This window comes from Pholis gunnellus, assembly GCF_910591455.1.
Source record: "Pholis gunnellus genome assembly, chromosome: 17".
NCBI classification, from domain to species: Eukaryota; Metazoa; Chordata; class Actinopteri; order Perciformes; family Pholidae; genus Pholis; species Pholis gunnellus.
Genome location: NC_136544.1, coordinates 2,600,059 through 2,625,008, shown reverse-complemented (window position 1 = coordinate 2,625,008; position 24,950 = coordinate 2,600,059). Strand labels below are relative to the sequence as shown.

General features: G+C 41.3%; 1 protein-coding gene across 1 annotated transcript in view; it reads left to right on the top strand.

Moving 5' to 3' along the window:
* The window catches only part of LOC306709196 (syntaxin-binding protein 4), a gene marked incomplete at both ends in the record, with an annotated part of 83,216 nt that overhangs the window by 37,609 nt on the left and 20,657 nt on the right, over nt 1–24,950 (top strand). The window contains 6 exons of the mRNA XM_079177259.1: nt 3,736–3,831; nt 6,927–6,996; nt 7,096–7,170; nt 10,778–10,857; nt 12,203–12,326; nt 14,705–14,846. Coding sequence (XP_079033385.1) covers nt 3,736–3,831; nt 6,927–6,996; nt 7,096–7,170; nt 10,778–10,857; nt 12,203–12,326; nt 14,705–14,846 — 587 coding nt within the window. The remainder of the gene's footprint in view (nt 1–3,735; nt 3,832–6,926; nt 6,997–7,095; nt 7,171–10,777; nt 10,858–12,202; nt 12,327–14,704; nt 14,847–24,950) is intronic.

Genomic DNA, 24,950 nt, shown 5'->3' with positions numbered 1-24,950 from the left:
AATTTCAATATTTCAATTGGGTTTTTTAAATGGCCCCCTGCCTGCTACACGCTGACTCAGGGGGGGGGGGGTTGGGAATATAGTGATCACTTTTAAATAATGTGTAGTAAATGAAACAACTATTTAGTGAAATATGTTGCAAACAGAATTGTCACAATATGGATCTCCACACATTCACAGATTCAGATTCAGGTACATGCGTTGTTTACTCTTGACACAAAGGGTTAACAGAAGTCCCACCATTCTGTAGATTCAGCAGTTCAGAGTCAGATTTCACTGTTAATAGCACTATAGTAACATCAGATGGATGTATTGTACACGTGTAGGTCATACGATGCTTTGATTTTATTTCCCATGTAACTGTTTGTTCTTTCCTTTACTCAGCAACACCTACACACACACTACAGCTGCAAATGAGCAATCACTTTGCCCATTCACATAGCTTCCTTCAGTTCAAATATCTTTTGTCACACATTTTCACAACAGGCCTCCGAGTGGTCTCAGCTGTGTATCAGCTAGTGACTCCTAACAGGCCTCCTAGTGGTCTCAACTGTGTATCAGCTAGTGACTCCTAACAGGCCTCCTAGTGGTCTCAACTGTGTATCAGCTAGTGACTCCTAACAGGCCTCCTAGTGGTCTCAACTGTGTATCAGCTAGTGACTCCTAACAAGCCTCCTAGTGGTCTCAACTGTGTATCAGCTAGTGACTCCTAACAGGCCTCCTAGTGGTCTCAACTGTGTATCAGCTAGTGACTCCTAACAGGCCTCCTAGTGGTCTCAGCTGTGTATCAGCTAGTGACTCCTAACAGGCCTCCGAGTGGTCTCAACTGTGTATCAGCTAGTGACTCCTAACAGGCCTCCGAGTGGTCTCAACTGTGTATCAGCTAGTGACTCCTAACAGGCCTCCGAGTGGTCTCAACTGTGTATCAGCTAGTGACTCCTAACAAGCCTCCGAGTGGTCTCAACTGTGTATCAGCTAGTGACTCCTAACAAGCCTCCTAGTGGTCTCAGCTGTGTATCAGCTAGTGACTCCTAACAAGCCTCCTAGTGGTCTCAGCTGTGTATCAGCTAGTGACTCCTAACAAGCCTCCTAGTGGTCTCAACTGTGTATCAGCTAGTGACTCCTAACAGGCCTCCGAGTGGTCTCAACTGTGTATCAGCTAGTGACTCCTAACAAGCCTCCGAGTGGTCTCAACTGTGTATCAGCTAGTGACTCCTAACAGGCCTCCGAGTGGTCTCAACTGTGTATCAGCTAGTGACTCCTAACAGGCCTCCGAGTGGTCTCAGCTGTGTATCAGCTAGTGACTCCTAACAAGCCTCCTAGTGGTCTCAGCTGTGTATCAGCTAGTGACTCCTAACAGGCCTCCTAGTGGTCTCAGCTGTGTATCAGCTAGTGACTCCTAACAAGCCTCCGAGTGGTCTCAACTGTGTATCAGCTAGTGACTCCTAACAAGCCTCCGAGTGGTCTCAACTGTGTATCAGCTAGTGACTCCTAACAAGCCTCCGAGTGGTCTCAACTGTGTATCAGCTAGTGACTCCTAACAAGCCTCCGAGTGGTCTCAACTGTGTATCAGCTAGTGACTCCTAACAGGCCTCCGAGTGGTCTCAACTGTGTATCAGCTAGTGACTCCTAACAAGCCTCCGAGTGGTCTCAACTGTGTATCAGCTAGTGACTCCTAACAGGCCTCCGAGTGGTCTCAGCTGTGTATCAGCTAGTGACTCCTAACAGGCCTCCTAGTGGTCTCAGCTGTGTATCAGCTAGTGACTCCTAACAGGCCTCCTAGTGGTCTCAGCTGTGTATCAGCTAGTGACTCCTAACAAGCCTCCGAGTGGTCTCAACTGTGTATCAGCTAGTGACTCCTAACAAGCCTCCGAGTGGTCTCAACTGTGTATCAGCTAGTGACTCCTAACAAGCCTCCGAGTGGTCTCAACTGTGTATCAGCTAGTGACTCCTAACAAGCCTCCGAGTGGTCTCAACTGTGTATCAGCTAGTGACTCCTAACAGGCCTCCGAGTGGTCTCAACTGTGTATCAGCTAGTGACTCCTAACAAGCCTCCGAGTGGTCTCAACTGTGTATCAGCTAGTGACTCCTAACAGGCCTCCGAGTGGTCTCAGCTGTGTATCAGCTAGTGACTCCTAACAAGCCTCCGAGTGGTCTCAACTGTGTATCAGCTAGTGACTCCTAACAAGCCTCCTAGTGGTCTCAGCTGTGTATCAGCTAGTGACTCCTAACAGGCCTCCTAGTGGTCTCAGCTGTGTATCAGCTAGTGACTCCTAACAGGCCTCCTAGTGGTCTCAGCTGTGTATCAGCTAGTGACTCCTAACAGGCCTCCTAGTGGTCTCAGCTGTGTATCAGCTAGTGACTCCTAACAGGCCTCCTAGTGGTCTCAGCTGTGTATCAGCTAGTGCTACAGAGCTGAGACCAGAGAAACAAGTTTGCACACTGTTTTGGTCGTTGTGTTTAGCTAGCCGCTATCCGCTAACAGAACTACTTGTACACACACTGCTCAGCGTGGTGAGTTTACCTTTGTGTGTGAAGTGTCGTGTGCGAGCACTTTGAGCCCGATGCTTGTATAACATTTGTTTCTTAGTTTGAATGAAGTGTGTTTGACGAGGCTCCACAGCTCTGCTTGTTTTCATTCAATCACACATTACAGCAGTGGTCTTTGCAGACTCACCTGGAGGAGGTCTGCACTCTACTTTCCAGTTTGTAATGTGTCTGTTCAGACAACACGTACACACATCAATGCATCAAATGAAGCAGCTTGGTCAGTGGCATGTAGGTTTCAAACTATGATGCTCCTCATACCACTTTAGCATCAGGTTGGACGTCTCAGTGACGGCAGGGCGATATACGCTCTTCACATGCACAGCTTCTTTTCAAAATCAGCTTTCGTCTTCACAGAAAGTCAGGTTTAGGCAACAAAACCACTTGGTTAGGTTTAAGAAGAGAGCCTGGTGAACAAAAACTCACGGAAGGTTAGGTTTAGGTAGGCTTAAGTTTACTTCTATGAACCTCCCATTCCTCTTCTGAAGGAAGATGCCAATCCAATGGCAGCTGCCAACAGATGACCTTCCCCTCACTCCCCTGAGTTCCCAATATTCAAATTCCCATCTGTACCAAGTTATTATTATTCATTTATGTACTGTAATTAGCATTTGTTCCATCTGGAGTTCATCAGCTTTTCATAGTGATATTTAGTAATGTAGTGGTGACTTAAGCGTAGTATATCCTCGTCTGAGTGAAGTGCCAGAACAGGACGTTATCACTGCGTGTGGTGCACAGATCCCACTGTCTGTCACTGTGTGACTGTCACAAATGGTTCACTGATCAAAGCAACATGTACATGTTGTTTTTAGAAGCTTTAAAAACAGGAAGTCTTAAAAATCTACGTTTGAGTTTATATTTTGCAGATAAATCAAATTGTTTACCTTTGTTTCTTCATAATGCATTTAATACTTGACTTGTTTCTTTAAAGGACATACAGTAATCCATGAATAGGAAATATGACTTTACAGATAATTAAAATCCCTCCTTGGCATTGTGGAGGTTAGTTTATGGTTTTTTTCCGGTTACTTCATAGTTCATTTTGTTTGTACGCTTTGTATTTGTCATATGAAATAAAATCCTGAAACTCATGAATCCAAATGTTGCCTCAACACGATTAAGCAAGAAGAAAATCATTAGTGTCTCTATCGCCGTCACTAATATCCTGGATGGTTCTCCTCTCTACAGGGATTAAAGTGATTGGTGGAGTGAAGGAGCTAACTGGAGAGGAGTTTGGAGTCTACGTCAAACGGATTTTACCAGGTGGCCTTGCATCAAGTGACGGTGAGTGCTGTGTGATCCGAGGTACGTTCTCTTGTCACGACTTGCCCGGATTACTTTTATCTCTTCAAGTCAAAGATAAATCACTTCAATTCAAAGATAACTATTATACAAAGAAGACATAAGTACAGAAAATACACAGAGGCAGTAAAATGCTCGTGGATCAGCTCAGGGTGCCGTGTCCTACATGAGCTCCCTCCCTAACTGCCCTAATTAAAATCAAACACGGACACTCAGAGCCGGCTCTGACCAATTTGCTGCCCTATACAGATTATAGCTGTGCCCCATTAATCGCAGCCAAGCATTGTGTTCACTCACACAGGAACTGTTTAGCTTTATGTCTTTGAGATTAAACTATGCAGATCACTATTAAAAGAAAAGCTGTAGTTTTTAAAATTTTGATTTAGGTTATTCCTCAAACAACTGAATAGTCTTTCCAACTCCCCCTTATGAATTTAAGGCGGGATTATCGGAGGTGCACTCTAGCTATTTATTAGCTTTTAGGGTGATGCACTGCACAACACAGAAAATGGGACTTTTTTAATAGGCTACAAAGTTATGTTGTTGTGGGCTTTTTTTTCAAACAATATTTGAAATAATAGTATTTAAATAGTAAAAGCAAAAAATAACAAAAGTTCTACATTTAGATTTTGTGAGGCAGACCTATGGATGGATGGCTCCCCTAACATTGGCCTATACCTCCTACATCACAGCCCACTCTGCATCATCAATCATATGTATGTTGAAAGGGGAAATATCATGCTCATTTTCAGGTTCATACTTGTGTTTGAGATCTCTACTAGAAACGTGTTTAATGCTTCAATGTTCAAAAAACGATTGATTTTTCTCACACTGTCTGAATACACCTCCTAAAAAAAAGCCCAGTCTGCTCTGATTGGTGGAAGTCACTCCAGATACATAATGTTTACTTTAGATATATATATGATTTGGACGTCTTCTTAGCCAGTGTACAAAGTGTATAAAACAAAAGAGAAAGCACAACTTTGCTGTGCTCCTGTGCTTCATATTCTACTGTTTATAGTTTATCACGTATGTTTGAAGCACCTCTTATCAAACATGTATAGCCATTATTGAACAAATTGGTCAGTCGATATGCAGAACCTGATGTTAATGTGTGGGATGCTGACAAGTAACTAGCGGGACTCACTCCCCTTGTTGGAGAATACGAGTGTAGACAAGCCTGCAGACTGTTAAAACACATGGTCACTGTGTGTTTAATGGCAAAATGACACTTTATTGCAAGAAGGTTTTGAAGCCTGGATTCTTCTTCTCCTTCTTCCTCCTCCTTTTCTTCTTCTTCTTGTTCTTATTCTTTCTCCTCCTTTTCTTCTTGTTCTTCTCCTTCTTCTTCCTCCTTTTCTTCTTCTCCTTCTTCCTCCTCCTTTTCTTCTCCTTCTTCCTCCTCCTTTTCTTCTCCTTCTTCCTCCTCCTTTTCTCCTTCTTCTTGTTCTTATTATTTCTCCTCCTTTTCTTCTTGTTCTTCTCCTTCTTCTTCCTCCTTTTCTTCTTCTCCTTCTTCCTCCTCCTTTTCTTCTTCCTCCTCCTTTTCTCCTTCTTCTTCTTCTTCTTCTTCTTCTTCGTCCTCCTTTTCTTCTTCTTGTTCTTCTTCTTCCTCCTCCTTTTCTCCTTCTTCTTCTTCTTCTCCTTCTTCCTCCTCCTTTTCTTCTTCCTCCTCCTTTTCTCCTTCTTCTTCTTCTTCTTCTTCTTCTTCTTCTTCTTCGTCCTCCTTTTCTTCTTCTTGTTCTTCTTCTTCCTCCTCCTTTTCTCCTTCTTCTTCTTCTTCTTCTTCTTCTTCTTCGTCCTCCTTTTCTTCTTCCTCCTCCTTTTCTCCTTCTTCTTCTTCTTCTTCTTCGTCCTCCTTTTCTTCTTCTTGTTCTTCTTCTTCCTCCTCCTTTTCTCCTTCTTCTTCTTCTTCTTCTTCTTCTTCTTCGTCCTCCTTTTCTTCTTCTTGTTCTTCTTCTTCCTCCTCCTTTTCTCCTTCTTCTTCTTCTTCTTCTTCTTCTTCTTCGTCCTCCTTTTCTTCTTCCTCCTCCTTTTCTCCTTCTTCTTCTTCTTCTTCTTCGTCCTCCTTTTCTTCTTCTTCTTCTTCTTCGTCCTCCTTTTCTTCTTCCTCCTCCTTTTCTCCTTCTTCTTCTTCTTCTTCTTCGTCCTCCTTTTCTTCTTCTTGTTCTTCTTCTTCCTCCTCCTTTTCTCCTTCTTCTTCTTCTTCTTCTTCTTCTTCTTCTTCGTCCTCCTTTTCTTCTTCTTGTTCTTCTTGTTCCTCCTCCTTTTCTTCTTTTTCTTTTTCTTCTTCTTCTGTTAAAAAGGTGTATGTGAGAAACGTTGGATAAATAGCCTGATGTCCTCAGCACAAAACCTTGGATCAGTCCTTTAGTACACAAGGACAAATGCAATTGGACTGTTTAGCGCCTAACAGAGGGCGGCACATATCCCCTATGTGTCTAGTGTAGAACCATGTGGATGAAGGAGTGACACAGTGGACCTGGAGCGACAGAACAGGCTTCTCTGAAAACATGAATACATTACACCACAACAGTGGCATGGCCTACTTTCTCTCTGCCATGAATGATGGATATAGGGCACATATTAACTGTTTGTACTCAGATCATTACAGCTTGACATTTAAAACAATATTATTATGAAGCAGTTATAACAGCAGAGCACAATCTTTTCACAAAGTAGCTCACATCACCACTGTTCAATAACACATTTTTAGTGAATTCACTACAAATAAAAGACATTTTATGTCATTTATGTAATTCCCTACACTCTTTTTTTTAAAATGGGTTTCTGGTGAGATGCCTCAAATAATGTCTTTGGAGTTTAAAATATTTTAACATTTTGTTCTTCGGTTTAAAATATATACCGCTTTTAGGAGTCTTAAAAAAGACATTGCCAACAAGTGGCTAAATGAGACTAAACGTCATCACGCCGACTAGTTCACCTTCAGCCTCGTTGTGTGCGCTCACGCTCATGACCATGGTGTAGTTTGTTTATAGCCTAACGATAGTTCTTCATGGAGCTGATGCCTCCAATGTGTACCAAAGGACTAAAGACCTTACTCTGACCTCTGACAGGAAACCTGATGCCAGGGGACCAGATCTTGGAGGTGAACGGGGACAGCCTAGTAGGAGTCACAAGTGAAAGGTAGTCCAGTAAAGAATTACTGCTCCTGTCATCCATTTAACCACATGATTGACTGAGGTGATGCTGTAACAATAATGTGACTGTGTGTTTGTTTTTCAGAGCTGTGGACATCTTGAGAGCAGCCTCTGCAACTAATCTCATGCGCCTTCTGATAGCCAGAGATGAGGAAGCAAAGTAAGCAAAGTGTCCATGTGTAAGAACCAGTACTTAGATATGGGGCCACACTGGTTCTCACAGTGCCTGTACTGGGATCCATCATTATCTGATTATTTTCCTCCGACCTACAATATTGAGTTTGCAGGCTTCTGTTCAATGAATCAATTGAGAGTTAGATCCTTAACCTTCTAACCTACAGTACTGTAATTCTTACTTATGAATATTCAAAGTGCTTATTCTCACACTGTAATTATTAAAGCCTTACTTTTACTGAACTGCTGCCATAAAAGCTATACTCAATTGAGTTTTTTGATAAATTATTCACACAACCATGAATGACAAATGTATCCTCTCAAAAACGTGTACAGCATACAATAGAAGAGCAGTATTGATTAGCATGGCCACACTGATGTTGCTGATGGCGGAGGCTGGTACTGTTAGTGTCCAACTGCATCTTCCCCTCAAATCCCCTTCAGACAACATGATCCTTAATTGTAAATTGACAAAGGTTGTAGGTGATTTGTAATTTAAATGAGCAAGACAGTTGCACATGAACGTGAACATGAGCATGTCAGTCCTTATTTTCTGAAAAATATGTAAGTAGGTGTAATGCATAGTGAAAAGACTCTGACACAGACATGATTTGGACCTCAGCAGAGGATACATGCAGGAAATGAGACGTTAATAGTGGTAATAGCGCCGTGACACAGCCACCAGGAGCACACTGCTCATTATGCAGATCCTAATATGAATATGTAGAACTGCATGAATGTGAGTGCTGACAAGTGGCATCTTAAGATTCATCAAGGTTAAATCGTGAATCGTCTTGTGTAGTGTTATTTCTGATGTTGTGATGAACCCCCCTTCCCCCCCTTCCCGTCTTTGTGGTGGAATGACAGCAGACTGAGGAGGGGAGAGAGCTTAACCTAGGGCTGTGCTCCTGACGAGATGAGTTAATCCGTGCTCTGTGCTTTAACTACCCTCCCAGAGCAGAGGACGGAGGGGGGGGGAGAGTGGATGGGGGGGGGGGGGGGGGGGGGGGGGATTGGGGATTATGCCTTCTGTCTGTCTGTCTGCCCCTCAACAGACTTCCTCTTCTTCTTTTAAAAACAAGTCACAACTAGCTTAGTGGTATAGCTGCATGCTTAGCAGCTGCGCCAGCGTTTAAACATGAAAAGAATATCAAATGACGTTGCTGTTATCATAACATGTAATCATGACAGAGCAACAGAAACACAGTGTGAACACAGAGCAGGGACTTTTAGAACGTTAGTGAAAGTGACTGAGAGAGTGTGTTAATGTGGATAATGGCAAACATTCAAATACTTTTGCTGAGCACATATACTTTTTTTTTCTTTGCATCATAATTTCTCTACTAAATACTGTAAAATGCATGTGTTTGCAAAAAATCTTTTCCTGGACTCAGAATGTCCCATTAAGTATTTAGACACAACCAGAGGAGTGGCCTCCTGATGGCCATTGGAGAGAATGCAAGTTTAATGACGGCTGCTCTGTGAGTGAAGTAGTCGACGCGGAGCATGAGGCTCGGGAATGTAAATCGAGTAGGAACGTAAAGAGAAGACCACAAACGAATCACGAGTCTGTGTAGTAGAAGATGTATTGACCCTTCACTAAGTCCCACACATAGCGTAGCATGGTCCAGCTCTGACCTGACAACTATCCAGCTCGGCTTCACAGACTCTCATCAGTGGTGTCAGATGTTCCTCATGTTCAGGCTGGTTTTGGAGCTCGTCACGGTTAAACGTTGTGTAAAAGAGATACTCGTTACCCAGAGAGATACATTTATACATACAGGTTACGTTTCTACCTAAAAACCAGAGGCGCTAACATTAGCAGAGTACATTAGCACATCATAATTTGCATTAGCACTTCTATGCTATGCTAGCTACTGAAGGTATACTTAATGTATTTCAATGATTGTTACATTTAATATAGACCTACCCAGCACCACAGGAACAGTGTTGTTTCTTAATTGAATTGTTTTCTGTCTTGATCGTCAGGTGATGTGGTGGTTCACTTTCACACTGTGATCTGTAGCTTTAGCTTTATCTTTATCTTTTTAACCAGTTCTCATCCTGGATATATCCTTCAAACACATATTGTAGAGCCTTCTGTCTTTGTTTTTACAGAAATGAGTTGATATGTCTTCAGGTAGAGCAGCAGTGACAGTGTGGGCTTCATGGTAGCTCTGACATCTTGAAGGAATAGCTTTGGGGGGGCGGGGCTTAGCCAAGGGTACATTTTAACACAAATGTATTAATACAGATAGTATGGTTAGTTGTTAATGTAGGAGCTAGGTGGCTGTGCTTGGCTTGTGATGGGCTAATGCAGGTGTATGGGGGCTACCTTGATGTTGCAGCTCCACCCCCCTGATCACTACCATGCAGACTCTGACTCGAAATAAAGATGGCCGCTATATATTTTGGCTTTACTTTGGTAGAGTGGTAGAGTGATTTCTGAGATGTGGGTGTGACTTAGTGAATATGAGTCTCTGGAGAACCACAGCAGGACAGATGTAGAGGACTGTTGGCCTCCACCAAAGGCAACCTCATCCACACACTAGCTAACAACGTCAAGAGCAGTGTTTGATGGGCGGGGTTAGCCAGATGATTGGATAGAATCATGTAAACATGTGCAAAATGAGTAAGATTAAATGATCTAAGTATCACAGGTGTAGAATCATCAAAATAATTAGTGTGACAATTTGTCAGATTATAAAGGCTGCTTCATCGTTGTGAATATGTCACTTCAGTGTGAAATAAAGAGCTGGCCCTGTGTAAGAGCTGCAGCCTGAAGTTGTCTTTTTATGCTGTTCAAGAACAATTAGTGTCCTTATTTCTCCTGGAGCCAGAACAGATTGAGAGTATCTGACATAATCTGGTCAATTGATCTAAATGTTGGTGCCCAACAGACTGAAAAGATTTAGATCTAAATGAACCATGGCTATGAATTAGACTTAGTCTTAGACTTACATCCATGGCCCGTGTACATTTTGGTACATTTGAGTTTGATTATTGGATTAAATCCACAGCGGCAGAGACGACACAATGAAATGCACCCTGACCTCGTGCTCCCCTCCACCAGGAGGCTACTTCACCGAGAGTAGAGCATGAGGCAGCTCCAGGAGACGCACCTTCTGTTAGCAGTTAGCTCGAATTCAGCCCGAGCAAACCTCGACACCGTGGGTCTGATCCCCAAGGGACAAAATCTCTGTTGCTGCCGTTACACAGTTTAGACCCAGCACTCCAGCAGCCCCTGTGACTCCCGGCGCCTGGGTTTGTGCTGTCTGAATGAGAGCTGCTAGTTGCTGACTGGGCTTCAGTCTCACGGAGCTGCTGAGTGCTGGCCACTCTGCTGCCAGCGGGGTGGTCTCCTGGCCGCTATACACACAGACCTTGCTGCTAAATAGCTGACCCTATCTGGAATAAACCACTATAATGATTTAAAATGTTGTATTCCTCCGTAACTGTTATATTTAATTTGTAGGCGTCAACTCAAGGTCAGTTCTGGTTCAGACAGTCTTAGTCAATAAAACTGCCTACGTGTGCATCTGTCTGACAGACTCTTGTCCCATTAATGTTTCTCTTTTGGTTTCCCTGAATAGGAGAGAATTTGCTGAGTTGCTGGAGAAGTATGGATCTAATAGCAGCACAGGATCAACACGCAACTCTCCCATACAGCAAGGTAGGCAAATCCCAACCTAGTCCTTTGTGTGATATTACACATTCTGTTTTTTTTCCTGAAGCATGTATGGGAAATTGAATTTCCGTGTTTATACTCCTGTACAAAGTCCTGTTTGATGTCAAAAATGCATCAATGGCATTATCATTCAGTTCTATGTAAAGAGTAAAACGTTCTATATTTGACAGAGTACTAAGCCTGAAGGTAGATGGAGTAAGTCTGCCTTTAAAAATAGCTTATGACAAGTGCACTTGTCCGTTACACAATTGCCAACATCTGTTCCAGTGGGGAAGGAGGCAGCCGGCTGGTACAGATTTGTTAAAACACGGCATCAGCACGTGAGCAGGTTTGTGCGCTCTGTGCAGGGGATCAGGGTACATCTATGGGTCAGATCCATATGCATATTATCAAATATACACAGAAGAATTTACAAATACAATGTGTGATTTATATGTAAATGACCAGAACTGTTTCTGTGTGTATTGGAAAATATTTTTGTGGAGAGATTCCAGAGATGCATCCTGTTGATCTATTAAGTATGGAGAAACACAAATAGTTTACAGTGGTTGTCTCTCCATACACTCAAAGATGACGACCGAACTCTATTCATCCTTGTACACTGCTGGAATTCAGCGTGAATAACTCCCAATGTGAGATTTACCTTTGAATGTGAGGACAGGAAAGAAGCAGATGTTCACCCCAGGCAGTGGATAAAAGAAAAAAAAATTCTCAGGCATATTTCGGCTGCTCTGCAGTTGGTTTGGTCAGCATATTGGGTATTATTCATTGCTTAGAGTCACTCAGGCTTAAGACATGTTTGAACAGGAACATACACACTTTTTCAGTCGAGCCATCTGTAGCAGCAGCAAATTGTTGAAGAATTCTATTTCAGTCCAGTACATGTGAAATGTGGAAGGAGTGAATCACTTTGCTCAGTGGTAGAGCGGGTCGACCTTCTATCAGAGGATCGGCGGTTCGATTCCCGGCTCTGCTAGTACATGTCCATGTGTTCTTGGGCAAGACACTTAACCCCAAATAGCTGTGCCGTCGGTGTATGAATGGTAGATAGTCCTGATGAGCAGGTCTCACCTTGCATGGGAGCTCCCGTCATCAGGGTGTGAATGGAGTGTAAAAGCTTTGAGTGGTCAGAAGACTAGACCATCATGCTTGCTTACTACCCCTCATCTAAATAATTGATTTCTAGTGTTAGTAATTATTTAAATAATGATCTAAAGCCATCTCTTTTTTTCATTTTGACAGTTGTTGACGTTTCACCTCCCAGCACAGCACAGTTAAATGCCTGTACTCACTCTGTTGTGTGTTTTTCTTCTTTCTTGAGATTCCAAAGGAGGCCGTTACCTGGATAGTACATCCTCTGGTTCCTCGTCTCGCTCCCAGAGTCCTTTGTTGTTGAGCCCAGCAGGCTCTCAGAACATGTACAACAACGGTGGGCCCATGCTGCGCTCCCTCAGGTAAGATCTGTTTGTACAGGAGTCACATCAACTCCGACACGGCTCTCCTGTTGTAAAGATACCGAGTTGGGAAGTTGTGGCTAGCAAATACTAAATACTAAACCCAGATTTACAAACTATTTGTATTTATGTGTGTCATTACTAGTCTTGGCAGGTGGGCAGTTGACACTACATGGTACAGACACTTTATTTGTAGGGGTGCGCATGAGACTGACATGAGACTTATTCTTTAAGGTTAACTGCACTTTCTTGCCTCTGCTATGTGTTAATATCTGAGTGCTACCTATCATATCATTTGTACATGGTACCTTTAAGTAGTAGTGTTCCATATTTGAATGTTTAAAACTGTTAATACAGGCTCTATGTCATGTTGGGGAAACAATGTGGCTTCTAGTTTAGCTGTAGAAATGAGGAATAAACAATCTACTTCAGCTTCTCACTGGGCTCAAGTGTTGTCAGTGAAGTTGTTCCATCCTAAGAACTGTATACGATGGAAAACCTCATTCTGACAATGCTTTACTTCAAATACACTCTTTGTGCTTGTTGCATTGCATCTACCATAAGATATCTGCTTCTACAAATGTAATTTAAACCATTTCGGTATTGCTAATGCAGACTTTATTATTACTGTCACTAATACCGTTTTACTTTTTACACGTTATTTAAATGTGCAAACCTTCTTCCCCATTAACAATTTTCTAGACTAATACTCGGCTAGTCGTGTCATGGGAAGTTCCCATGACATGGAGCTCCTAGTGAACCAACGGAGGCCAGATTAATGGCAGGGAATTTAGTCCCGAGGTGGTTTTGCTGGCACCTGCTCAGTCAGCCAATAAAACAGCTAACCGTGATAACGGACTAAAGGCAGCTACAGTTAGCGGTTACTTGAGCAACAAATGAAGCTATCTGTCCATCACTCAGTAAATCACCTAAGTACTGTATTCCCTGTTGTCAAAAACTGGCCTTATATTTATTGACAGCTTAATAAAAAGTTTAAATGGTTGAGGTCAAGGTAATTATTCATGACACCGTTACATTAGCATTTGACAGTTTAATAAAATATACTGACAAGTCCAAATGGTTCCACTGTGCTGTGGTTCAGGTCAAGGGAATTGTTCATGACACTGATAGAAAATCATTTGACAGTGTAACACTTATTGACATTTTAAGGACGAGTCCAAAGTGTTTCACCGCAGTTGAGGTGAAGGAACATATTCACGAAACACAATCATCATGGTCTCATGACAGTCAATGTCAAAACCAGCCACATATATGACAGTGTAATGTAAGGTTACCACACAAAGCTCAATAGCTTCTGGTAGTTTGATGATTAGGCCTGCTTGGCATGTTTATGAAGTTACAACAAAGACATCTATAACAATGTCAACTTTGCATTAAAAATGACATAATCCCCATCTATTTGACCTGTTTTAAAGAAAGTTCACCATGTTTTGTGGGTGTGAACATTTTGCGTGTCATCACCATTCATATCTATACAACCAAAGTGTCTAGATCTAATAGTTTACTGGAGCACAAAGTTCGACCTACATTTGGACTCCTACTATTGCTCTCAAAGTCCACTAGATGGATGCATTCAATTTAAATGTCGGCTACAAAATATTTCTAAATGCATGTTTCCAAAGTTAATGATTAATTGTTGTCAGTATTGACCAAAAGAATACGTGATTATGATTTTTGTCGTAATCATGCCAATATTAAACGTTTATATATTTTTGCTCTGCATATGTTTTGTGTAAGTTTATATTTTATATATGTCAGTTCATCTCTATCTTTTGTTCTGAGGTGGAGTGCAAAGCGCCCCGCTGGTCACGCAGCATTTTCCCGAGTTTGGTAGTTTGGTGACTGAATTATTTTGGCGGATGTATATTTGAGAGTTTCAAAAAAACTGTAAAGTACTGAACCAATATCTTGACTGAAACACTTCTGATAAGGATCACTATCTTTTTTTAAGTGACCAAGATATGTACTGTGTACTATTGTACTTGCCAGTGCTCTCTGATAAAAAAACTATGTAATGACAGTTGAGAAATTACCTCAAACATATCTTTGGTATGTCTATACCCCAATCTCTTCTTACTTTGTGCCCGACATATGTACCAATACAGATATATCAGTGATAATAATAATATTACTTTCCCTCTGCCTGTGACTTTGCAGAATTACGACAGTAATGGCATGGAGGCCTAATAAAGGTTATTGTTTACCACAGGCCTTAGACACACCCCTGGTTGCAAAAATACCAAAAGTGTGTTTGCACCCCCTTATGGTGCACCTGATTGATTCAAGAAAATAGAGCAAACAGAGCTAATTTTCTTAACTTCAAAGATTGACGTGTTCACGTGTCTTCCTGTTCTCAGTCATCCAGGTGAAGGAGTGATTCAGCTCATTTCAGTTGCACGATCCAGCAGTTTGGGCATCACCATCGGAGGAGGCTCCAACAGGACCGACGGCCCCGCTGTCTTCATTCAGGAGGTGCTGTCTGGAGGAGACTGTCACCGGGTAAGAAGTTAATCCACCAACCTGATTAACTGAAAGTAACATTAACTGAAAGTAACACTAACTGAAAGTAACAATAACTGAAAGTAACAATAGCTGAAAGTAACATTAACTGAATGTAACATTAACTGAAAGTAACATTAACTAAAAGTAACATTAACTGAAAGTAACATTAACTGAAAGTAACACTAACTGAAAGTAACAATAACTGAATGTAACATTAACTGAAAGTAACATTAACTAAAAGTAACATTAACTGAAAGTAACATTAACTGAAAGTAACAATAGCTGAAAGTAACACTAACTGAAAGTAACATTAACTGAAAGTAACATTAACTGAATGTAACATTAACTGAAAGTAACATTAACTGAAAGTAACACTAACTGAAAGTAACATTAACTGAAAGTAACACTAACTGAAAGTAACAATAACTGAAAGTAACACTAACTGAAAGTAACATTAACTGAAAGTAACATTAACTGAATGTAACATTAACTGAAAGTAACATTAACTGAAAGTAACATTAACTGAAAGTAACAATAGCTGAAAGTAACACTAACTGAAAGTAACAATAACTGAAAGTAACATTAACTGAAAGTAACATTAACTGAAAGTAACATTAACTGAAAGTAACAATAGCTGAAAGTAACACTAACTGAAAGTAACATTAACTGAAAGTAACATTAACTGAATGTAACATTAACTGAAAGTAACATTAACTGAAAGTAACAATAACTGAAAGTAACACTAACTGAAAGTAACAATTACTGAAAGTAACATTAACTGAAAGTAACATTAACTGAAAGTAACAATAACTGAAAGTAACACTAACTGAAAGTAACAATAACTGAAAGTAACATTAACTGAAAGTAACAATAGCTGAAAGTAACACTAACTGAAAGTAACAATAACTGAAAGTAACATTAAGTGAAAGTAACATTAACTGAATGTAACATTAACTGAATGTAACAGTAAGTGAAAGTAACATTAACTGAATGTAACAGTAAGTGAAAGTAACAATAACTGAAAGTAACATTAACTGAAAGTAACATTAACTGAATGTAACATTAACTGAATGTAACAGTAAGTGAAAGTAACATTAACTGAAAGTAACATTAACTGAAAGTAACATTAACTGAATGTAACAGTAAGTGAAAGTAACACTAACTGAAAGTAACATTAACTGAAAGTAACACTAACTGAAAGTAACATTAACTGAAAGTAACATTAACTGAAAGTAACAATAACTGAAAGTAACACTAACTGAATGTAACAATAACGGAAAGTAACATTAACTGAAAGTAACATTAACTGAAAGTAACATTAACTGAAAGTAACAATAACTGAAAGTAACACTAACTGAAAGTTACATCAGCTGAAAGTTACATTAACTGAAAATAACATTTTCAAAACCATTACCCTGTTTTAGCGTTTTTCAACACGAGAAAGGCGCTCTACAATTGCAAGTCCATTTATCCATTACTACCAGCTGGCTTTCAGTACGTTTTAGGCTACATTTCAATTTATTTTGTATAGCACAAAATTACTAATCACAAATTTGCCTTAGAGGGCTTTACAATCTGTACACATACGACATCCTCTGTCCCAGGACCCTCACATCGGTACAGGACTAAATTAACATGAATTCATACAGAAGGAGAGAGAGAAGAGGAGAGAGGAGCTCAGTGTATCCTAGGAAGTCCCCCGGCAGTCTAGGCCTATAGCAGCATATCTAGGGGCTGTTCCAAGGCAAGCCTGAGCCAGTTCTAACTATAAACCTGAGCCAGCCCTAACTATAAACCTGAGCCAGCCCTAACTATAAACCTGAGCCAGCCCTAACTATAAACCTGAGCCAGCCCTAACTATACACCTGAGCCAGCCCTAACTATAAACCTGAGCCAGCCCTAACTATAAACCTGAGCCAGCCCTAACTATACACCTGAGCCAGCCCTAACTATACACCTGAGCCAGCCCTAACTATACACCTAGCCAGCCCTAACTATAAACCTGAGCCAGCCCTAACTATAAACCTGAGCCAGCCCTAACTATACACCTGAGCCAGCCCTAACTATACACCTGAGCCAGCCCTAACTATACACCTGAGCCAGCCCTAACTATACACCTAGCCAGCCCTAACTATAAACCTGAGCCAGCCCTAACTATAAACCTGAGCCAGCCCTAACTATACACCTGAGCCAGCCCTAACTATACACCTGAGCCAGCCCTAACTATACACCTGAGCCAGCCCTAACTATAAACCTGAGCCAGCCCTAACTATAAACCTGAGCCAGCCCTAACTATACACCTGAGCCAGCCCTAACTATAAACCTGATCAGCCCTAACTATAAACCTGAGCCAGCCCTAACTATAAACCTGAGCCAGCCCTAACTATACACCTAGCCAGCCCTAACTATAAACCTGAGCCAGCCCTAACTATAAACCTGAGCCAGCCCTAACTATAAACCTGAGCCAGCCCTAACTATACACCTAGCCAGCCCTAACTATACACCTGAGCCAGCCCTAACTATACACCTGAGCCAGCCCTAACTATACACCTGAGCCAGCCCTAACTATAAACCTGAGCCAGCCCTAACTATACACCTGAGCCAGCCCTAACTATACACCTGAGCCAGCCCTAACTATACACCTAGCCAGCCCTAACTATAAACCTGAGCCAGCCCTAACTATAAACCTGAGCCAGCCCTAACTATACACCTGAGCCAGCCCTAACTATACACCTGAGCCAGCCCTAACTATACACCTGAGCCAGCCCTAACTATACACCTAGCCAGCCCTAACTATAAACCTGAGCCAGCCCTAACTATAAACCTGAGCCAGCCCTAACTATACACCTGAGCCAGCCCTAACTATACACCTGAGCCAGCCCTAACTATACACCTGAGCCAGCCCTAACTATAAACCTGAGCCAGCCCTAACTATAAACCTGAGCCAGCCCTAACTATACACCTGAGCCAGCCCTAACTATAAACCTGAGCCAGCCCTAACTATAAACCTGAGCCAGCCCTAACTATAAACCTGAGCCAGCCCTAACTATACACCTAGCCAGCCCTAACTATAAACCTGAGCCAGCCCTAACTATAAACCTGAGCCAGCCCTAACTATAAACCTGAGCCAGCCCTAACTATACACCTAGCCAGCCCTAACTATACACCTGAGCCAGCCCTAACTATACACCTGAGCCAGCCCTAACTATACACCTGAGCCAGCCCTAACTATAAACCTGAGCCAGCCCTAACTATACACCTAGACAGCCCTAACTATACACCTGAGCCAGCCCTAACTATACACCTGAGCCAGCCCTAACTATACACCTAGCCAGCCCTAACTATACACCTGAGCCAGCCCTAACTATACACCTGAGCCAGCCCTAACTATACACCTGAGCCAGTCCTAACTATACACCTGAGCCAGCCCTAACTATAAACCTGAGCCAGCCCTAACTATACACCTAGACAGCCCTAACTATACACCTGAGCCAGCCCTAACTATACACCTGAGCCAGTCCTAACTATAAACCTGAGCCAGTCCTAACTATACACCTGAGCCAGCCCTAACTGTAAGAGTAAAGTCTTAATCCTACTCTTAAATGTGGTGAGTGTGTCTGCCCCCCGGACTGAAACTGGAAGCTGGTTCCACAAAAGAGGAGCTTGATAACTGAAGGCTCTGGCTCCCATCCTAGTTTTTAAGACTGAACCACAAGTAACCCTGAATTGAGGGAGCACAGCTCTCTAGTGGGATAATATTGTACTATAAGCTCTTTAAGATATGATGGTGTCTGACCAATTAGGGCTTTGTAAGTAAAAGGATTTTTAATTATATTCTAGATTTTACAGAGAGCCAGTGCAGAGAATCTAATACAGGAGTAATATGATGTATTTTCTTAGTTTTTGTTGGTACACGTGCTGCAGCACTCTGAATCAGCTGGAGAGATTTAAGAGACTTATTAGAGCAGCCTGATAATAAGGAATTGCAATAATCTAGTCTAGAGGTAACAAATGCATGAACTAGTTTCTCTGCATCGCTTTGAGACAGGATGTGCCTGTCCTTGAAATGTGTTTTATCTGGGAGTTAAAGGACAAATCCTGAACAAAGGTAACTCCGAGATTCTTTACGGTGGTGCTGGATGCCAGCGCGATGCCATCTAGAGAAACTATATCATTAGATAACTGATGTCGGAGGTGTTCTGGGCCGAGTAGAATAACTTCAGTTTTGTCTGAGTTTAACATCAGGAAGTTACAGGTCATCCAGGTTTTTATGTACTTAAGACATGCTTGAGGTTTAGTGAGCTGGTTGGTTTCATCTGGTTTGATCGATAGATATAATTGAGTATCATCTGCATAACAATGAAAGTTTATGAGTGTTTTCTGATTATATTGCCTAAAGGAAGCATATATAAGGTGAATAAAATTGGTTCAAGCACAGAACCTTGTGGAACTCCATGACTAACGTTGGTGTTCGTCGAGGTTTCATCGTTTACAAACTGAGATCGATCAGATAAATAGGACTTAAACCAGTTTAGTGCGGTTCCTTTAATAACAATCAAATGTTCTAGTCTCTGTAACAGGATGTAATGATCAATGGTGGCGAACACAGCACTAAGGTCTAACAAGACAAGAACAGAGACAAGTCCTTTGTCTGATGCAATTAGAAGGTTCAAGGTTCTTATAATTACTCAAGGCACTAAATGGTCTTACTCCCGCCTTCCCTGATTTCACCTGATTATAGTTATTATGTGTTATGGTTTTTGCTATTTTAATTGTTGCTGTGTTTTTTTTTTCATGTGAAGCAACTTCTTTACTATATAAATGAAGATATTTCTTTTTTTTACCGGCTCATAATTGAAATGCAAGTTTCTTGCCAGAGAATATGAGGATGTATTCTGGTTTGGAGAGTTGCTGTAATTTAGCAAAGTAGCTTGTAGCCAGGCCATGACGTTCTTTTGTAAAATATAACTGCTTAACTGAGAAAAGTTAAGCAGTTAAACTTCTTCCTTGTTTTGTCTCAGTTATCTGTAGTGTTACCATGATCCCATGAAGGAAATTACCAAAAGGTGACAAACATAACAGTCCTGTCGGTTCATTAAATTCAATTGAATATTTAGGAATTCATGCTGGATTAAAGAATGTTAAACATACACAACATGAATATTTCTTGGCGATTGTGTTGTTTCAGTGTCAGTGCTGCTCTGTTAGAGGAGTCCCAGAGTCCCACAACAGACACACTACACCAAGTGTGAAGGTCAGCCATCAAGCTAGGACTCTGCTTAGGGCATCACCCTGCTGCTGCTCCCCGATCTCACACACACACACACACACACACACACAAAATTACAATGCAGAGGATTTTTTATTACGTACTGCTAGATCTGCACATGCTACAGTAGCAACAGCAGAACCTGCAGTCCCAATCTTGTGTGTGGCACTCAGTCTCACTGAAGACATAGATCTTCAAACATGTGCTCACAATGATATTGTTTCATTTGGCTCAGTAATTTCCTAAAACTGGTCATTGTAGTTTTTATCAAACCTTACTCAGACTCTTTTCAGCATTGGATTGATCCATATCTGGTGCTCTAGTGAGGGTGGCCACTAGCAGGGTGTATGTAGGAGTCAAAATAAACTACACTGTGTGTTCCATGTGGCTCTTTTAGGTGTACACACACAGTTTAGCAGGATTAAGTTATTGTTGATTTTGTTCTTTTCATTGGATTAGTTGACAAATAGAAAAGTCTAGAAGATCATCAGATTTATACTTTAATCCCTGGATCATTACATCTTTTTTTGAGAGCAGCTGGCGATTAGTTTTTGTCCTAAGAGTGGCTACTAGTCAGGGGCTGAAGGATCTTGCATTGGTGGAAGCACTTAACAGTTGAGGTGAGTGAGAGGAAAAGTAAATGTTCCATTTATTCGGAGGGGAAGTTGCTGTTAAACATGATGCATGAGCTCTGCACCCTTGGCAGTCTATAAGGGAATGTAGGGAACACTCAGTTCACAGAGTCATCTGCGCTTGACAAAACCAAGTGCTGGATTCTGCAACCGTACACAAGGCCTCTACGATCACTTTGTCTGCTGGAGGAGAGAGAGCAGCACATGGCTATATGGTTAACATGAAGGCTTCCTCAGTACAGATTGCTCCAGTTTATCAGGTTGCCATAACACTGTGGAATGCTGGCTCTGCCATGCATCAACCATCAGATAAGAGTGGGACTCGGTTAACTGTCCTGCTGTTAAAGGATTATTATATTTCAATCAGGAGAGACTTGTTTTATAATTTAACAATGATTTATTATACATGCATCAAATATGAAAAGTGCAAAGTCTTTGGCCATTGGACTCCATCCTGAAGTACTATCACCGAGGGTAGAGATACTGAGGTCCAATAGGCCTAAACCCCCCTGAAGTCCAGACACTGGTGGTGGTGGAGAAAGGAGTTGCTGCAATCTGATGATGAATCAGGAGCATGACTGTGATGCTGACTGGAGGTGACTGGGCGGATGAGGGTCGCATCTGCTTAACTGTAACGACAACTGACAGCAGCAGAGAGGAGAACACTATTTAAAGTTTGACAGCAATGATATGATTGGCTCCAGGAAGCTGTGTGCAGAATCTGGTTGGTTACTTAAAAGTGCAGCTGATAGAGTAATTACAAGGAGAGCAGAGACACAGATTATGAATGAGTGTCTTCCTGACTGAACTTGCGCTTGAGCTACATTTTATTGCAACGTGTTGTTTTGACTATCAATCATGGAGCATAGTGCTAATTCTGTCAGAGCAATGAAGTCGCTTTTGCATTATCTGATCGTCATCAGCTGTTCAGCAACATTCATGCTTCACCATCAATGACTCATTCATATTTGCTTTCCACTTAGCTTAAACAGGCAACAACATATGCTGGATGTCTCCATTAGTTGCTGGCCTACTAGTAGACTAGTAATGTCCAGATGTATTCATGTGGGTGTAAACAGGTGCCTCTTCACAGAAACCACCATGTTGGACCACCATGTTTCTACAGTAGCCCAGAACGGACAAACTGAACACTGACTCTAGAGAGAGACTTCAGCTTATTTACGTTACCTCAAGGCCACCTTAGGGTGAGCTCCTTTAAGGAGAATTTGTTCATTTGAAGAGCTCCCTCAAAGAGCAGTCCCTTTCCCACCAAACCTCATATAATGAGATTAGCTGTGAATGGTCAACTCCTTGACATATTTTTTCCTCACTGATCTATTAGTTATAATAACACTCAGTGCTCTTTCAGCCCAGTATCTTGGGATTCATGTCCATATTGGACATCTCTGCACTTTACAATTCCCATTCAATGTCAATGATAAGTGCCAATGCAGAAAGTAAAACATAAGACATGTTTTAATAAACTACAATCATTAGGCCATCATGAAGACATTTTCTGTCACTACGATGAATTTCAGGGGAAACTAGAAAATCCCGCAAGAAATTTTGACAGTGTGGCTGCTACTGCCCGAAGACGTCGCAATATACATACACACAATATTGCCGGTAGTATCGTTGAGATTCAATTGAGATATCGCTTCTCTCTTTTCTGCATTTTGGTTAGTCAATATGGGCCTAAAGTTAAGTGTTTTTTTAGCTCTCTTCACGCCGAAATCCCATTCAAGTGAATGGAGACATTTCTGACCATGATAGGCAGGTGCACTGAAATACACCTACACACCCCTCTGTTTACACATATTGCTGCTGCCTTCCTTTTCTCCTGTTTCCCCTGCTTCTTTCTCCCCAATCCTATCCTCCTCACCTCTCTGTCTGCCCACTCACTGTTAACTGTGGGCAAAATGACAAGGAGGGAAAAGGAGGAGAATGGATGGTAGAGACCGAGTGTACAGGAATACGCTTAAAGAGATCTGTTACTAAGCAACTTTCTTGTTGCATATGTCCTGCCGGGATTTACATCATTTTTATTCTAGAAGCCAGTGAGTGACAGTGATCACAGCGAGTGCCTCATGATCCCTGTGGAAAGTTGTTTGAGCACTGGTTTGTATCTTTTTGTACAAGATTTGCAAAATGGGTTTCTATCAGTATTGTGACATTTTGCTGCAAAAACGGTTGTGGTATTTATTTGGATTTCCGCTCTCTCTTTAAGTCGCATCAGCATCCAGTTACACAGTCTAATCTCTGACAAGATGAGCTTGATATGCATGTAAATCTACTTTCTTTATTTTCTTTTTATTTAATAGCACATAATAAGGAACATTTACCAAAACAATATAAATACTGACAGAACATACAAAAAGGCTAAAAGGCTTATCGTGGGTCTCCCCAGTTTAGATTTAATCAATCAAATAAACTATAGCTTAACTGATTACAATTTAGAGTAAAATACTTGGTTTCAAAGCAAGTAATAATTTTCCAATAACTAAAATAAAAAAGTCACAAAAGTACACATTTATTTATGTCTCATTCATGGTTATCTTACTATTATTTCCCATACAAATTATTTCACTGACGTTTGTCTTATTTCTGATTTTCATGTAAAGCACTTTGAGCTGCATTCATTGTACACACTGTGCCTTATTAATACAATTAGTATTATTATAGAATAATTTCATGAACTTGCACCTGTTTCAAGTGATGGAGGGAATTATATCAGTATTTGAAGGTGCAGGCAAAAGAACAAGGAATATTCAGGACATACTGTGATATAAACCCTGAGGTAATTGTATATCCTCTCTGTACAAACATTAGAGTCTATACTCCAGATCCTTTGAGAATGAATAGGACTATAGCAACTATGGAGATGGAGTCATGTGCCACCTGAACGTTGTATGTATGTACTATGATTGCCTAATCTAACAGTCACTATCTCAAAAGATAGAAATTGCATAAAGTCTGATCTCAGCATTACCTATGTTGCATACTTGCCTAAAAATGTTGGATGATGACAGTTTTATTTATTTCATGTATGTGGAATATTGTGTGGGCTCAATGTCTTCATTAACTTTATTCTAACATTCGGTACTGGCATATTTAATGCTGGAGTAATCAACACGTTTAGGGTTCATGGTCTCTGCACTTCTCTTTGGAGCTTTTTAGGTCAATGTCAGATGTTGTGACTCAGCTTATTCCACTGCCCCGGAGACGCTGAAAATCAGTTATAAATCAATAAACTAACTAACTGGCATACAATGTACACGTGCATTTATATAAGGTCCTAACTAAAAAAACCAATCATTCGAAACTTTACAGCCATCTCTCCACACAAAGTGCATTAATCCAGATTTCCTCAGGGATAAGGCTATAGTCCATTTCACTGACCTATTGACTCATACAGCATCTCCACTACCAGATGGTGACTGATACAGAGTAGTAGAACTACATGCAACTGTGTTAGAGACAGGGCACAGTAAAGCAACCCTGTGATGAAGTCACTTTAACTCTCTCCACACTGTACACTAATGCCTGGCTCTTTTACAATAGCTACTCACACTCACTCTCTCAGATTCTCAGTCTTGTGCTTATGGAAGCAGGTTGTCCATTTCCTCTAAATCCCAACTCTTAATCCCCTGTGTCATATAGGAAGCAAGCTAGCATTTCATGCACAGTGATTTACTGTGTGGGATGAGTCAGCTGGGGGATTTATGCAGCTATGCATTTATCAGAGCTGTAGATGTTGCTGTGCATCTCCGTGTCTAACCCAACCGGTCCAGGCGAATGGCCGCCCACCTACAGCCCGGTTCTGCTCTCGGTTTCTTCCTGTTAAAGGGAATGCAAATGCTTGCTCATGGTGGAATGTTGGATTCCGGAAAATGAAAGAGTACGGTCTAGACCTGCTCTATGAATAGTGTCATGAGGTAACTTTAGTTGTGATTTGGCACTATATAAATCAAATTGGCTTGACTTGACTAGTACCTAAGGTGGCAAAACCCTCCTTGGTGACAGTGAGAACACAGAACAAGCAGGAGATCAGAAATGTATTTTGACCATGTAACATTCAGTACTTTCTAAACCAACAGAAGAGTTTTGAAGTCACTTCTTTGTCAAACAGGAAGCCGTTGTACAGATCAGAGAACAGGACTCATGTGATCCACTTGATGTACTCTCCTCGTCTTAGTGAGG